Below are 17,280 nucleotides of genomic sequence, written 5' to 3' on the forward strand. Positions count from 1 at the left end.
TGGTGAGAGCACGGCTCCCCAGCCTGTCTGCACCTCCCCGGGGCTGATGTTGAATGGGGCTGCACGAGGTGGGGCTTGGTCATGCCTGTGGCCGTGGCCCCTCCTGTCTGCTGGATGGCACACTGCCTCCTCCATCCAGCTATCCATCCATACGATCTTATAGGCTACCTCAGTCGACAGACAGTTGCATCTGAAGCCACCTCCCTGCTTTTTGCTTTAAATGAATGAGTTGACAGATTCCTTTTCTCACCTGTTTTTACTACATCTGCTGAATATCCTGAATAAGTTCCTTACTAATTTTACCAGTTGTGTTGGGCACCGTACTCTTCTCAAGAGGACTCGTCCCAGCCTTCGCTACCTGACAGTAACCAGCATTTGCCTCTTGTATTTAAGGAGTTTTTCCCCTTTCAGAGGGTGCTTCTACACACAGCACCAGAGTTTCTTCTCCCACCAGTCCCAGGAAGCAGGCAGGGGCAAATGGTAACTTCCCATTTCAGGAAACAGGCTCAGAGCAGTTAGGTGTCCTGGGTGGGTCCGCATCCCCAGTGTGGATGGTGTCCTGTTCCCTCCCCTGCATCATCTCGGTCATTCCCCTTGGAAGCCTCTGCTGCCGTCACACAACCTGGGGGCTCCATCTCTCACCCACTCCCAGTGCTCCTCTCAGCGGTGGGGCTGGGGGGAGCCATGACCTGCTCTGGGGAGATAGGGTCTGACTCTGCTGTTTCTCCCACTCCCAGCTAGGCTGCTTCCTTGAACAAGTTGGTATCTTGCTCCCGAGACCTTCCAATCAGTCTTGGAAGTTTTATTTCTGTTAGGGCTTATTTAAATGCAGGAAATTTAATTAGTTTACGTGAATGCTGCACTGTCTTCCTCTGTGAGTGAGCTGGAAGACACTAACAGGGGTTTGAGCAGCTCAGTCTAGCTGCATCTAACAATTTCCTTCCCCTGCCTTCTCCTTTAGATAATTGCAAATGGTCCCGTCAGTCAAGGCGGCAGAGCACAGTGCTTTACTGCCATGTGGAATTGTTTAGTTAAATGTGATTTTTTAAAAAATGGCTCAACTTTTAATTAGAAAGCAGATTGTCGAATGACATTCTGATTTGTTCTTTGATGGTGGAGCTGCAAAATAGGCCCATCACGATAAGAAGCCAGGTTCAACTCCAGAAGGAGGCTTATTAACTTAAGAGCAGGATGTGATTTCTGTGAGTCATTGTTTTCCTAAAATAGGCCATCTTCTCTAGTCTTTTTGTTGAGAGACCTTCCTCTGCCTCTGATACCACCTCAGATTAACATTTTCCTGGGGGGAGATTGGAATCCCCCAAAAAGGGCAGTGCTCCCAGTGGTGTAACTGCCAGGGCACAGAACTGATTCCAAGTCCTTCTGCTGGGACTTCTTGAAAACATCCATGTCAGGAAATCAGCAAACGTGTTAAGATGCTGGTAATTGAAGAAAATATCAGGTTACGTACTTTACTTCCCATTGTGATGTGATGCAGACACCATTTTACTGTTTACATGACTGTTTTCTTAGCCCCAAGCCTGGTATCTGCTTTACTACCGAAGGGCGTCGTAGAAGCACCTGCACACGTCCTGGGCGAGTTTGGCACCGTGGGCTCCCCATGTGGTGCGCCCCACGCCAGCCCCACCCCTGGCTGGCACCGTGGCGGACATCCAGGTGCCTGGAGAGCAAAGTTTGTAATGGGAATAGCAGATGAGGGGCTCTTAGTCCAGTGTGGTTGGCACTGTGGTGGAGGTTGTTACTGGATATCATGGGAGCACAGACATGAACCCCTCACTCATCTTGGGGACTGGAAAATCATGAAATGCTTTCAAGAGTATGTGACCCTTGACCTTCAAGACCCATGAGTCTTGAAGGCAGAGTTTGCCAAGCAGAAGGAGTGATGGGGAGGAAAGAGGTGGAAAAGGGTGTTTCCGATGGCTGCATGGGTGGAGGCCCGGGAGGCCAGCAGGGGCATGGCATGCCCAGAGGTCTGCGCGGAGGACCTGCCGTGGCCACTGCAGTTGGAGGCGTGGCTGGGCTGGGCACTGAACGGTGGGCAGAGGTCAGATCCTAAAGTGGAACGCCCCGTGGGCCTTTACACTGGGGAGACACTGGATCAGGTTTGATTGTACAGTGGGGATGCTGTGGGCTCTCTCCTTCCACGTCTTCTCCCGAATGCTGGTGATCCGATTCAGACACGCCAGCGTGTTCATCAGTTCCCACGGGCATGGGACCCAGAATTCCACAGACTTCCAAGTTTAAGGATGACTGCAGGCTCTCTCCCGGAAGTCACAAGGCTGTTATTAAAAGTTACTGACATGCGGTTGGTGTTAAATTACAGTCCGCCTCCCCTTTCCTCGGGTTCTGCATCGGTGGATTCAGCCAACTGCCGATTGAAAATAATTTGAAACAAGGAAATTTCCAGAAGTTTCCAAAAAAAGCAAAAATTGAGTCTGCCACATGCCAGCAACTCTTCACGTAGCATTTACATTGTGTTTGGTATTACAAGTGATCGAGAGATGATTTAAAATGTACGGTAGGATGTGTCATTGTTGTATACAAACACTATTCCTTATATGAGGTACCCAGGGGAGGCAGGATCCTGGAACCAACCCCCTGCAGATCCCGAGGGACAGCTACTGCCCTGCAGGGAGTTTCTGGATGACTCTGTCTTGTCCTCCACTGGGAGTCTGATGTGTTTCAGGTTCCCATGGAGCACGGACTTGACACAGGCTGTCGGATTTCCCATAGATTTGGGAAACGGCATTCCAGCAGTGCAGTGTCACCACCATCTTGAGTTTGTGACACTTTTTAATTGCAGGAATCCAGATGTGCAATTATCAATTACTGTTAGCTTGGCTTTTATTAGTTTAGCACCATTTGGTCAGTGTTAACCTTGAAGTGTGGGTGGTGTGTATTTACGCCAGGGATGTCTTTTGTCTGACGGGTTTCCAACAACTAGGCTTTAAAACATGGATGAGGTTTAGATGACTCGTCCGTACCCCTTTGCTGAAGAAGACGTGTACATGCCCTGCGTTTGCTGCTACGGTGATTCTTCGCAGTTACTGAGTATGTTTTGCTGGTAAGGGGAAGTGTGGGATGGGTCCACACCCATCCACGGGCAGTGATTTTCAGGGGATTTAGAAATGTTCGTGCTGTTCAGGGCTTGAGAAAGGGGCAAGTTCAGGCAGGGAAACTGAGGTTAGGCTGTTGCATAAATCTGCATGAGCAAGACAAAGGCCTGACCTGGCAGTAGTGAGGGTGGAGCAGGAGGATATGTTGAGAGATATTTAAGAAGTGGGACTGGTAGGATTTAGGGGACAGTTTGATACAGGGAATGGTGGGGAGGCATCCATGAAGACCCCCAAACTTCTGGTTTGGGCAACATTAGTAAGAGGGGCAGACTTGGATCATTCAGGAAATACTTACTGAGCCCCTGGTTGGGGGAAGTGGGCAAAAATGATTAACTCTTTAAAAAGAAAGAAGGGTGGGACAAAAGAAGAGGTGTTTTAAAGGTATAAGAAAGGCCAAAGGGCACTCAGTTTTGACTGAGGGGACCAGGCGGGTTTTCTCAGTGGCTAGTGTGTGAAGCAGGCCAAGGAGAGAGGACCTGGGTGCAGGTGCAGGTTGGCTGGTTCTGCGCCACGCGCAGCGGGATGGGAGGACGGCTGCTCGACGTGGCGTCAGGGACGGGGCTGGGCTCTGCACACAGAGCCCGGAGGGCCGGGCCGAGTTCACACTGTGTCTTGTTGGCGCCGGGGCTTATTAGTTAGAGGACTAAGAGCAGACTTGGTTTCAATGAAATCATTCTGTCTGGAGACTGAGGAATTAGGAGGTTGGAGGCAGGAAGACGTATGGGGTGAGGGCAGGCGGAACACGCAGGCTCTGGGTGTCTGTGCAGCGGGGGTTTCATTTGGAGATGGGTGGGCCATGGAGTCTAGAGTCAGTGCAGAAGGAGAATGATCAGCCTCCACGAGGGAAGGCAGGGTCGAAGGTGACCCGGAGACCCTCCCTCACTTAGGTGGCGTGGGTACCGGAGGTGGCTGCGGCCCCATGTGGTCAGCGCGGGCGGGCCTCGTTGCTGACGCGGAGCACTCGGTGGAGCCCATGGATGGACCACAGGCAAAATCAGCAGACTCGGTCGTCAGCACCCGAAAGCCTCTTGCTCTCTGCCGTTTGCCCAAACTGTCCTCATCGGCTGTTCAGTTTGGTGAACCAGCTTAAGGTTCAGCCAAAAGGGTGACTTTCAAATTAAAGATCAAATACTCATCACTTTGTTAGTGCGAACTCCGCTCCGGCAGCCTGAGTTCATCGTCTGATGGGGCCGTTCTCCTCCTTCTACCCCAGAGCGACCCTCTGGCAGCAGGAAGGCCTGCGGTGAAGCGCGCAGGATGGGCTCCAAGATGTTGGCCAGTGTGTCTGTAGCGGCCTTTTTAGGTTGACCTTCTCGCCCAAAGACACGCTGGTTTCAGGTTTGCTCCTGCCCCTCCTCCCCCTGGCTCTGCGCCAGGCTCTCGCCCACTTTTTCTTAGGCGTGTGCTCTGAGCAGAGATGCTGCCCCCTGTACTCTCTGTAGCACAGCACAGCCCCGCCTCCCAGTCCCCTCCCGCTGCTTTGTCTTCATAGCACTTCGCTCCTTGACACACTGTATGTCGTTTGCCTCTTGTCTGTCTCCCTTTCCTAGAATATGCGTTCTGTCAGAGCAGGAACTTTATTTTGCTCATTATTCCATCCCCTCTGCCAGGACAGTGCCTAGCACATCGAGGCTGCCCTGTATTTGGGGAATCAGTGACTGGTCAGGTGGATCCGTCAGTGCATCAGTCTGTACATTCACAGTTGAGCAGTGCCTGGTGGGCTGGGAGGTAGGTGCCCTGTAAGCGTTTGATTGAACCCGGTGAGTGAGTGGCTCTGTGTGTGATTAGCTAGCCCCCAGCACTTAGGTGCTCAGCCAGGTGTCTGCTGAAAAAGTGACTGGGTTAGAGTGTTTGCCTGTCTCTCTGAGGCTGGCCTCCTGGTGGGCTGAGCCCCGGTTTCTGTGTTTGAGGAAGGCCCAGATGTGCAGTCTTGGCTGCGTTTGGTCACAGGCTGCTATTTGTGTTTGATGGTGCACTCAGCCCCTCGCTCGCTCTCTCTGTCTGTCTGCTATCAGCCAGGCGCTGTAATTAACTTGCTGTAATTTAGTTGAGAGATGAATTTTTCATTTTAAAGGGGCCGTAAACAACTGGCACTTGTGATATCTTGGTTGTTAATGAAGTTAATGCCGAAGTTAACATGAGGACAGTGTTAGGCGTCTAGGGGAGAAGGGGCTGGCAGCCCACGCCTGGCACAGGAGCACGAGGAGGGCAGAGGCGATCCTGCAGGACCTATGGTTCTCCACACCCGGGGCGCTCCTCAGCATGTGGGCAGAGCCCAGGGTGAGCGGGGGTCACGTTTCACAAGGATTTGGGGTAAGGTAAAGAATATGAAGACAAATACGGCTGTCCGTTGGAGGAGAGTTCAGCATAGCATGGTGGTTACACGCAGGTTCTGGAACCAGTCCGTGTGGGTTTGACTCTGTCCTACCACTTATGTGCTTCGTGGTCCTGGGCAAGTTGCATAACCCCTCAAAACCCCATTTCTCACTTCTGAGACGGGAGCCTGGGACGCAGTAGAGCCTTTGGCATGGGGCTGTTGTCAGCATTTGGTGGGAGCCAAGGCAGCCTCTGACCACAGTGCCGTGCACAGCAGGAGTGAACAGCAAGCGGTCATGTTACCTACGAGTGCTTGACCGTTTAAAACAAAGGAGGAGACAGTTAAAATTCTGGCGGTCGCTTTGCCCCAGATCTGGCCTCTAGGAATAAATGTCCACTCAGCTCTGCCATATTTGAGATAGACAAGCACTGCCTTAAATAAAAACAGTGCATACAGCTGGCTGGCTTCTGCATCTTCAGGAATTTTCCCCCAGCCTTGCCTTAGTCTTGAGCTGCCACAGAGTTGGGCTGTCATTAACAAAGTGACACGTTGGTGATGCTTGCTTTCAGTACCTGCTGTCTTAAAGTACCTCACTGAATAGCACATGAAGTTGAAGGAACCTGCGGGTTTGGATGAAGAGTTGCTGTCTAAGGAGTGACAGTACTTACAAGAGCTTGTAGCTTTTCCGAGGGCCTTCACATCTGTTACTTCCTCTTCACGCTCACGAGGGCCTTTTATTCATCATGGTACAAGAGACTCCGGGCATTTCCCCGACTTCTCCTGGGAATGGGGTTGAAACATTCACTAGCCCTCCCTGTGGGGAGGTCTTCTCCGTCCAGTGTTTTTTCCCACCGAGAGTCGCCTCGTTTAGTGAATTGAACTGGCTTTTTCCCCCCTAATGAAATGAAACAAAATAGAATATAGCAGAGTGTGTTGCACGTAAGAAGCTTACACAGCATCGTGTAAAACTTTGGTTTTAGCTTGTACGGTGTATGCTGCTGTTCATTGTATTCTTTCTGTGTGTCTTAACTGTTTCGAAAGGCATAGTTTTGGACCCTCTTACAGGAGTTTCAGGTTACTTCTTTTCTGTTTAATTGTCTCCCTTGTCCTTTTCAGGGTTGTTTGCTTCAGGTCAACTGGTGAGAACAAACTGCTGCGCTTGAGGTTGCTGGTGTGAGTTTAGCTTTAACTCGAATACGAAGAAGGGCGGTGGGTTTTCTGGGTTAAACAACCAGACCCAGCCAGACTCCCACCGTCACAAGGGGTCCTGTCCAGGGCCAGTCCCACTGGTGCCTCAGAGCCTGCTCCAGCTCCCCCAGCCCCCAGGGGTAGCTCGCCATCAATTCTTTTTCCTTCCTTCTCCTGGTCCATTTCCCCCTATAACACAGACATTCTATAATTGCCTTAAAAAACAAACAAAAAATGAACAAAACTCTTGTCCTCATATCCCCTTCTGATCCTGACCCTGTTATCATAGTGATGATGATGGTGGTAATACAGACACTTACTTAGTATTCTGTATGGACAAGGCATTACTCTACTGTATCAGCTCATTAGGGGATTATGATCCCCATTTTTCAGATGAGAAATCTGAGGCACAGGAAGTTAACTTGCCGGAGGTCACAGGGCTGATAAGCGGCAGAACTCGGATTGCAGCAGAGGCAGGCAGCCCCTGAGTCCTGCCTTGGGAAGCGTTGCCGACTGGTGGTCTCCATCCTCTAGACCACCCCCTCCCTCTTAGGGACCTGCTCAGATCCGGGCCCCCTCCCCACCTCCCCACCAAAACTTGTCCTCTCAAATCACCCATCCCCTCCGCACAACCAAACCCTATGGGTGGCCCCTGCTTCCTGGAACACTTTCTGCCCTTGCCTTCCAAGATACATGCTCTTCCCATTTCCTTCCTCTCACACCTTTTCAGTCTCTTTTACAGCTTCCTATTTAACTCTCCAAGAAGGGCAAAAGCCCTTCTCTGTCTGTGCCTTGCCCCCACCCCAGCTCATCCCCCCCCCCCCCCCGCCCCGTGCCTCTAGGCTTACAGTGGCGACAGCTGCCACGCCCCGTCTCAGCCCAGCTGTCTCCCTGAAGCGTGGACTCACACACTGCACTGCTGCTCGGTGCTGCACCCCCTGCGCCCCTGCATGGCGCCCTCACCGCCTCCCCCCGACCCCCAGCTTGCTTGGGCCCAGTGTCTCACACTGCAGTACAGCTCCGTTTGGACCACAGCCACGTTTCCAGTGCTGGAGCCACCCATGAGTAGTGTCTGCTGTGTTGGGCAGGGCAGATTTAGCCCCTCTTGGATACGGGAGCTGGGACTGACTGTATGCTCTGAATTGTCCCTCAGTTGCCTGAGCCAGCCTTCTCCTCCCATCAAACCTCTCGGCAGGAGACGGGGTCTATGGTACAAAACCAAACAGAGCAGAACTCCTTGGTATTTCCCCTCTTAACGTGTGTCTGCACTGGACAGACCTCCCTGGAGAGCGAGTTACCATGTACCATTTATTGAGCACCTGGCATGGCCTGCTAAGATCATACTTCAGTCTTTGTCATTTTTTTTTCAGTAACTCTACAAAGCAGGCTTTCTTATCCCATTTTACAGAGAAGGAAAGTTAAGGCCTGAGAGACGAAGTACCCTGCCTAAAGTCAAATAACTGGACGTGGCAGAGCTGTGGCTCAAACCTGGTTTCAGACCCACGTTCTTACCTCTGCGCCGGGCTGTTTCCCTGGTGGGGTTTAACACTGTATGTACGTTATGATCTCTTGGTTGGAAGAAATACATATAAAGATTTTAATAAACGTGTGTGTGCATGTGTATATGTATATACACATATATAGAAAAAAGATTCGAAAGCTCAGAGAAAAATCAAGCCTAAAGTGATTCTATCCACAAGGACGTTTCCCCACCTGCCTCTCTGCTTCCCACCCCCCACCCAGACGCAGCAGGACCAGTTGGGATGTTCCAGTGCTGACCAGTTGTCAGGGGCTTGCTGGTGGGGGAGGGGGTGTTGGTGGAACTCGAGTGTTTGTGACGTCTGCCGTTGCCTTGGTTAGGGGAGCTGGAGGCAGTGGGATGGCCAGGTGGTGGTCACAGTCGGGCCATAAAGCTGGAACTCAGCTAGCGGCTTGTCCATCCTTCCTGGGCTGCACGCTGGGAAGGAGCCAGACCGTGCCTCTTGGGCCGCATCTTTGGTTTTGTCTCCGAGAGGAGCTGGTGAGCAATGACGTGGCCCCGAAGTGGGTAAGAGTGCTGGCCCATGAGTTATCTATCACAAGTCACCACCATGTCGGGGAGTTTGCGCCAGGGTGTCGATCAGCTGTGCACTGTGCACTTTTCAGTTCAGCCGACATTTCCTTCACGGAGAAACTTTCTCGATGAAGGAAGCGGTGTGCTCATTTACAGTCTGGCACAGCTTCTCTCTGCTTTCGGCAAGGGACAGCTTATGGCCTCGCTCGTAGCAGCCCTAGTCTGCGCCCTCCCCTCCTGCTCCGCAGGCCCAGCGGGTGCTGCTTTATCTTAACGCTGTCCCTGGCTGTTTTGAGGCCGTGCCCTTCTTGGCTCGTGGTCCGCAGGGCTCCACGCTCTCCTCTGCTTCACTCGCCTCCTCTCCGCAGGCCTCTTCGCTTGCCCTCCCCCTCCTGCCCTCTGACCGTCAGGTGCGCGGGGCTCGGGCCGGGCTCTTTCCTCCAGCTACCTTGTCCTTGGGGAGCTCACCTTGTCCAATAGCTGATGACTTCCGAGTACAGAGCTTCAGCCCAGCCCCAGCTTTGGCTCATGTCGTGAGCCGCCTCCTTGATTTTTCCATGGCAACGTCTGCTGGGCGTCCCCACACGTGGACAGGTGTGAACAGAGCACTGATGTCCGCTGCCCGCCTTTCTCCCTCACCACCTGAGGCAGGGTCACCACCCAGCTGGTTACTCAGGCTCCAGCCTTAGGTCCACCCATGATTTCTCTCTCCCTTATGCACCACATCTGATCTGTCACTAGGTCCTGTCGAACCCCCACCGTGAAACCCAACTCCCTCCTCACCTGCGTCACTGCCGACCCTCCCAGCCAAGTGGGAGCCGCCCCGCCCCTCCCTGGCCTGCTCCAGGAGCCTCCCTTCTTACCCCACAGACCTGCCAGAAGGAGCTTTTAAAACTTGCGGCTCCCTGTGTGAAGCCCTTCAGTGCCTTGTGCTGTTCGTGGAGTGAAACCCGACGCCTTTCCATGGTCTGCCAGCCCCTGGATGACCTGGCCTCTGCCGCCCTCTCAGTCACCCCCTGTCACCCTCCTGGCTCCTCCCCTCCCTGTGTCTGCCGCTCTTCCCAGCTTTCGTCCTGGCTGGGCCCTCTTCCCTGCCCTCCATCGTCATCTCTGGGATGTGTTCGCTCCCTCACTCCCCACCACGCCGACCTGGGCCCGAGGGAGCGTGTGGGCCACTTGAGGCCCACCCCACGGGTGAGGAGAGCAGGGAGGCCGCTGCTTGAAGGACCCAGACTTGAGACCAGTGTCTTCGTCCTTTCAGTCCTGAGCAGACCTGCACCGTCCACCGGTAACTGGGGGCTTCTTTCAAGTGCATGCTGCTCATCACGGAGGCTGGCGCCTGTGTGGGAGGGTGTAGGCCGCGGCCAGGGGGTGGCAAAGCTCTGGCCCGCGCCGTCAGCCAGCGTGGCCGGGGCCCCTGTTAACTCCGGGGCCCCCAGTGCTGCCTTCCTGTGGGGGGTCCTATGAGTGGGGGTCCTGTAGGGGAGGGGGGATCCTGTGGAGGGCCCTGTGGAGTGCTGGGTGAGGGGGTCCTGTGGGGGAGCCCTGTAGGGGGCTAGGTGAGGGGCCATGGCAGGATCCTCCTTTTTTCACAGACCTGATAGGCCGTTGGGTACAAGTCAGAGTGCTGCTAATGGCTTGTCTCTTTAAACAATTTCATGAAGCTGTGTCAGGGAGAGAGTAGACCTCGGCTCATAACTTTGGACAAGGGGTGCAGTCCTCTGCTCTGTGAGATACATTTACAGACGGTGACCACTAGCAAGGCATTTTCCCTCTTGCTCCTTGGTCTCCTCAGCTCTGAAGTGGGGGTACTACGCCGGCTCTGTCTGCCCGCAGGCTGTTGGGGTGGGCTTCCTGAGTGTCCGCGAACGGGGCCTGAGTGCCTGCTCTGCGCCAGGCTCCGTATCCCGGAGTCTTGTCTCGTCCTCACCACTGTCCTGCGAGGGGGGCACTGCCATTCTCCGTACACACAGACACAGAGACACAGACACACACAGAGACACACACAGACACACACACAAACACAGAGACACACACAGACCCACACACGCACGGCTGAGGCTGAGCCGCTCGGGGAGCCCTGCCCAGGCCGCAGGGCAGGTGGGGAGGGGAGCGGAGGGCCGGCCTGTGCTTTCTGGGCCGGGCGGGCAGGTATCTTCTTTTCTGATCCTTGGTCACTCATTTTGTGAGAGAAATCGTTCTTGTGGTTAAGGTGATGAGGTTGAGGCCCCGTGAAGCCCAAAGCCGTTCAGCCAGTGAGTGGTACGTCCTGAGTTTGAAGCCAGGTCTGCCTGCAAGTTCTCTGAAAGTTGTGAAAAGGAGCGTTTGTAAAGCTAGGGTTCCTCCACCTGTCAGGTCTTAGGAAGGCAACAGTGGCTGTTTTGAGAAGCCTGATGGAAGTTGTACATTTCCCTAAACGGGGCCGCCGGAACTTTAACATTTGCTTTTGGCTGGCATCCGGTCATCCCAGTGCAAATTATCAGCCCTCCTGCACCGTGAGAGACTCTGCCTGACTGTGGATAATACGAAAAAGGTTCTGGGCTCCACCTGGGGCAAGAGCGGTGGTAAGAGATTAGATCCGTCTACCAACAACAGGGTTTCCACAGACCTTTTCTTTTCCGACTCGGAATCCACATTCCACATCCTGCCTCTCAACACACCGGCTTAGGTGTAAATGTCATCTTCCTCATCAGGGTTGGGACAGGCCACCTCTGCCCTGGGACAAAACTGGGTACGCAGTGTCTTGTTACAAAAGCCTCTTTGTTAGTGGAGCTCCTGCCTCCACGCTCCTCCCCCAGAGTAGTATGACGGCATTTGCCTGTTTTATCCCCCCGCCCAGTGTCCCGCCCTCACTCCTCCACTGTGCTGAGAAGACACTCCCGCTGCTGATAAAGACGGGAAGGCTGAGCTCGCCACATGCACACGGGGACACAGAAGAGCTGGGTGCTGAGGAATTCGTCCCGGGGGCGGTGACGGCAGGTCCGTCCGGTTAACAGGGGCAGGAGTGGTGGCCCCGGCGCCCCCGGCCCCAGCAGTAGCGTCCAGGTGACGATGAGGCCCGTGGCCTCCTCGAGGCCCTGGTGTGAGATGGGCTCCGGGCATGGCCACACAGCTCTGTGTCCTGCTTGCTTCCTGAGCCTGGTCCTCTTTCCTTCACAGGGAATCCTGTGAGGCGCCAGAGGTCTCTGATTAAACTCCTCAGTTTAAAGTCTGTTTCTGTTGCTTAAAGCTCAGTCTTGTATGGAGCTGTTGCTGCATAGTGACCCGTGGGCTTTTATTCATTCCCCAGGCCCCTGACAGCACTGCTCCCCGACCCGAGCACCTCCACAGGGCACAGAAGTGACAAGATCCAGGTTGTGTGGGTGGCAGGACCGCAGGCGCAGCCAGTCTCCCTGCATGGTCTGTCTGACCTGATCTCCGCTCCGCCTGCCGCCCAGCGTGCAGCCCTGGACCGTGGGCTCTGTGAGGGCAGACCTGAGTCTTCCACCTCCTCCTCAGCTCTGGAGCAGAGCCAGACACTAATAGGTGTTCAGGAAGGTTTGGGTGGATGGGTAAAGGAACCAATGGGGAGACAGAGAAGCCAGTGCCTCTGGGCTCTCTTCCGCCCAGTGAGGCTGACCTGGCCTGTGATCAGGCCCCGGGCTCGGGCAGGAAGGGAGCCACATGCCTGGAATCCACAAGGTTCAACCCCAGAGCTTGGCTGGGGAGACTGTGGCATTTTGAACAGCGAAGTAAGTAGGTGGAGCCTTGGATGGGAGAGATGGGCCCCTCTCCTCCGAGTGGAGGCAGCATGGTCAGTGCTTCCTGGCCCTCTGGTGTTATGGAAGTGATCGTGTTTATGTGGCATCCTGGGGCCTATCCTGTTGCTTGTGGAGCTGAGAGGCCTTACATTAGCACCCCGGTTACCTGCTCACAGCACACCTGCAGAGGCGCTGACAGAGCTGGAACCCCGGGCGTGTCGGCTTGTCGCCACTGCCCTCCCCTTAGAGGGGCTGACCTCTGCTGCGGCCTCGCCTGCTCTTACCCCTGGTCTGCTAAGCTGCAGACACTCTTCCCAGTTTAGCGTTTGCCTTTAAGTCTGCGATTCCCTTTTCCTTTCACTCCGTTCCTTCTTGATCGTAGTTCTCTCTACAGGAGCACCTGTGTCCTAACCAGAGGAGTGTGGCCCTTCCTCCAAAGCCCTCTCCAGACGCGCCCTCCAAGCGTCCCCCAGGAAGGATGCGGCAGCTCAAGGGGAAGCCCAAGAAGGAGACGTCCAAGGACAAGAAGGAGCGGAAGCAGGCCATGCAGGAGGCCCGGCAGCAGATCACCACGGTGGTGCTGCCCACGCTGGCCGTGGTCGTGCTCCTGATCGTGGTGTTCGTGTACGTGGCCACGCGCCCCACCGTCACCGAATGAGGGGCCTCCCCCGGGCGAGGAGGCTCCGGAGGGCAGAGCAGCAGAGTGGCTTCCATCCGCAGCTTTTCCTGACGCTGAGCTCCGAGCAGGAGCGCCCGGTCTTCTCTGGTCTGTGACTTGATTAAAGTTTCTCCACTTTTCTCGGGAGGGAATAGGGAACCTTTTATCAGTGAACGTGCCATACACCTTATGGTCCACTTCATGTGCCTTTCAGACTTCAAAGCCGTGTGTGTGTTTCTTTTTCTCTCCTACAATCGATACGTAGCTCACCTGGTGAGAGGCGGAGTCTCTGGTTCGCGAATCAGTTGGAATCAGTGCTCACCCCACCCCTGTTGTTTTGAACATGACTCTTTCCTACACGTGTTCACTATTTCCAAAGGGACTGAATTTCTTCTCTGTGCTTAATGTGATTTGAAAACTGTCGACTCAAAAGTGAAATATTTATTTTTTGAATAAAGGAGATAATAGCCTTAAACTGGACATTGAGCTTGTTTTGCCAGGAGGTGGCCTTGCTCTCTGCGGGGAGTGCAGGAGGGCACTGTCTGTCTGTGGGGCCCCCGGCCGGACAGTGTCCCTCTCCCCTCCAGTCCCCTGGGCCTTCCCGTCTCCACTTCATTCCTTGCTGTGAATCACTTACAGTAAAATTGTGCTTTTTGACCAGATCACTTTAAGTTTGAGAGACTTTTGAGAGGGCAGGAAGGGTGCATTAATTGGTCTGTTTCAGCAAAATAAGAGTTCTAATTGGAATGTGACCACAGTGCTTTTAACACAAGTCAGTGAACAGCAACACAGACTGGTCCTGGGGGTACAGGTCAGGCCTGGTTCCGTCCCTGCCAAAAGGGTGCAAAGATAGTCCGGCTGAGTCTCTGGTGCGCACGGGCCGTGCTGGAAGGCTTGCTTCTTTGTGTCCTGAGGGCATCGTTAGCCGTCCCGGTGGCTGATGGAGTGGCCCCTTTTTGGAAGTCAGATTCAGGGTAACTGTTCTGAGGGTGTCTGTTCCGCTGTCATTGCTGATAATGGGGAGGTGTTTATGGGGAGAGGAGTGGTGTCTCATGTCAGTGCTGCAGGACTCGCTCGCTGATTGCAAAGGCGTGTCCTGGGGACTTGGAGCCTCTTGGAGTGAGTCTCTGAGAAGTCACGCAGCTGTTGGAAGGAAGGACTCCAGCTGAAGCTTGGCGGCAGGGCTGCAGGGCCGACGGATCTCTGTGCACCTCCAGGGGAGGCCCTGCGCCGCCTCACATGCTCTCTAGTGCCTGTGGCCCTGGTGAAGCATTTACCTAGTGCGAAGGCTGCTAGCACACAGTTCCTCTTAAGTTTCTGTTTTCCTCCACCTTACTTGGTTCTCTCAGGAGCCTCAGCGCTTGTCAGTCCAGGAAAGCCTGAAGGCTGCTGCCCCAAGGATGGCTCGTTCAGGGCGGGAGGGAGGAGGGGGGCGTCTGCGCCATCCATGCTCCTCACCGTGACCGCAGCGCCGTGAGGTGCAGAGTTCTGCCCGCTCCCACCCCAGGAGTGGCTGCATGAGGCCCCTGTGAGGACAGGCTGTCTACCCCAGTAGGGAGGGCCCCGGCCTGTGTCCTGTGTGCTGTGTCTTGGCCTGACCCGTGTTCAGTTCCCAGCCTGCCTCAAAGCCGTGGATTACCTAAGCCCACAGTTTTCCTGTCTGTGTTACGTGGTCAAGGCCCTTTGAGGGAAGTGGGCCTCGAGCAGAAAGCAAGGCTTTGGATCGAGCCTGGGTTTTTATTCTGGTGTTGCCACTGGAACCCTTCTGAGTCAAGTTCCCCAGGTGAAGATGAGGCTGTCCTGACTCTTAGGACTGCTGAGAGGAATCAGGTGGAAGTAGGATGTTTGTGATGCTAAGCCTAGCGCCTGGGACATCGTCACTCTGTGTAATTTATCGATTTCACACGTGTACATGTAACACAGGTAACATGTACCCGCACATGCCATTTTACGCATATTAGCTCATTTCTTTCTCATGCAGCTCTAGGAGGGAGGCACTGTTAGAGCTCCATTTCACAGATGAGGAAACTGAGGCAGGCCAAGGAGCTTGTTGACGTCATACAACTAGTCAGTGGAGGAGCCCAGGTTTGTTTATTTGTATGCTTTCGTTATGGGCAGTTTCAAGCATACACAAAAATAGAACAGTAAGACAGTATACCTCCGCACCCCTTCCCCAGCTTCAGCAAACCCCCTCACACGGCCACTCCCCTCCCCTCTGCTGCCCCCCGCACCCTGGCACCCTCGTGCGCGCGCACACACACACTGGATTATTTTGCAGCAAGACAGGAGATGGGCTTTCAACCCAGACAGTCTGGCTCCAGAGTCCATGCTCTTCATTATTAAGATCTGTTACCTCTTAATAAACACTAATTTCCTCCTCTCCATCCTCCCAGCCTAAAGAAACCTTTCCTGCCCAGGTGTGTGAACAGCGCTGATCCGCCCACAGTGCTGATGCCGGGAACAGCCTTGGACGCCGTCTTGGGACCAGCAAGCCATGATTCAGCTCTGTCCACCGAGGGTCTAACACCCCCCTCCATCTCACCCCCACAGCGATCGAGGAGAAATAGCTGTTCCGAGGGCTCCTTATGAAAGCATCTCAGTATTGTGCTTTTGACTGCGGTGTGAGAAAAGCGTGAGCTCTGGGAGGCAGCGACCTATGTGAATCCTTCCTCACCCGCTTTCTAGCCAGTGACCGCAGTCAGGTCCCATAACCTGAGCTGCGGTGGCCCCCCATCTTTCAGGTGAGGTTCATTTTACTCTGCAGAGGATGTTGGGAGGATGAATGGAAACAGAAAAGCTTAGGACACTGCTCAGTACATAGCCACTCCCTTCCTTCTGGTCAGTGTGTTCAAACCTCACAGGACAGGCACGAGGGCTGGCCTCCCAGGGCTCCACTTGCTGGACGGACACCGGACAGTAGATCCTTGAGGTGCTTCTGGCTCCTATTGTCACCCACTGTTTTCTCCTTTTCTGTCATCGGGAGGGAGGTCTGCTGGAGTTGAACTGGATTTTTAGGGGAAGGCAGTTACCAGGAGGGCTTGGTGAAAGCAGGCTGAAAATGGACTTTTGAAAGCTAACCCAACTTTGATGTGAGCCACCTCCTGGCAGGAACGAGACACCAATTTATGGTGGACTTGCTGGGTGGAACTGAACAGTTCTCAGGGTAAATGATACTTCATGTGGGGGCACTGGGTAAGGGTTTGAGACGCCAGCTTCCCAGTTGCTCAGTGGCTTCAAGGCAAAGCTAAATGATTTATGAGGAGTTTCACAGAAAGTCGTGCTGGGGCTCTGCAGTCAGATCTGGGGCTCTTGGCTTTCCAAGTCCTCATTTTCAAGCCCTAACATTTCTTGAAGAGCAAATTCCAAAAGAGGGATCAGGTTAGAAACAGGAATAGAGACATCATCATTGGTTTGAAAGGTGGCACTTGATGTGTTTTAAGAAAATCATGACACCAAGATGTGTTTGTGTGTCTGCTTGAATTGCTTCCCAGTGGGTTCAAAGGCAGAGCAGCACACGCCCGTCTTTGCTTCCTGAGTCCTTCGTGGGGTAACAGGAAGGAAGCCTGCGGCCAGACTTACTTGTAAATTGGAGATGGTAGGACCTGCCTGAGGGTTGTTTAAGAAGATTAAAGAGATGGTTGTCCTTCCCTTTTCCCCCTGAAAGGATCTCATATCATTATTTACTTGCTAGAGGTAGAAAAAGAAGGAAATCTCTTGAAATTACGGCTCTTAGATTTTGTTTTGGAAGTCTGCCATCACATAAATGTGTGTGTATGTGTGTTTTTATAGCTCTGTATTGAAAATGCCCCACATGGTCTGTCACCTGAAGGTGTCTGCCTTACTTTGAATGCAGTTTTTTAATTTTATTTTTTCAGGAACCACAGCTGATTCTGTTTTCTCTATAGTATTTGCCACAGACTTGCTTAAGCATAAAAAATGAGATACAAAATCTTTGGATCAAGGAAATGTCTGAGTAGCTCCCTCCTGATCCTTCTGTACTGGAACTAGGTAAGGGCGTGGCCATCCTCTGCTCCCACGCTTCAGAGGTCAAGGAGGAGCAGTTGTGCACGTGTGCTTTGCTTCACCCACTCTTCAGGCTCAGTCTTTCCTTATGGGTCTTTGTGTACTGCAGGAGCCAGGCTGTCCTTTTCTGTTCCATTTTCTCATTACTCTACAAGGCAAATGTTTCT

General features: G+C 53.6%; 1 protein-coding gene across 19 annotated transcripts in view; it reads left to right on the forward strand.

The window, feature by feature from the left end:
- SMCO4 (single-pass membrane protein with coiled-coil domains 4) overlaps window positions 1-13,565 on the forward strand; it is a 56,790-nt gene extending 43,225 nt beyond the window's left edge. For 7 of the 19 annotated variants that reach the window (XM_032488359.1, XM_032488360.1, XM_032488350.1 and 4 more), the window contains one exon: window positions 12,827-13,565. In XM_032488359.1, coding sequence (XP_032344250.1) covers window positions 12,911-13,090 — 180 coding nt within the window. In that variant the 5' untranslated portion in view covers window positions 12,827-12,910 and the 3' untranslated portion in view covers window positions 13,091-13,565. Of the gene's footprint in view, window positions 1-6,567; window positions 6,625-8,047; window positions 8,190-11,981; window positions 12,218-12,814 lie in introns of those variants that run through there. The other 12 variants (XM_032488346.1, XM_032488358.1, XM_032488355.1 and 9 more) reach the window with 7 other exon arrangements.
- Window positions 13,566-17,280: the final 3,715 nt, after the last annotated feature.

The sequence above is a fragment of the Camelus ferus genome, chromosome 10 (assembly GCF_009834535.1).
Source record: "Camelus ferus isolate YT-003-E chromosome 10, BCGSAC_Cfer_1.0, whole genome shotgun sequence".
In the NCBI taxonomy this organism is placed as follows: Eukaryota; Metazoa; Chordata; class Mammalia; order Artiodactyla; family Camelidae; genus Camelus; species Camelus ferus.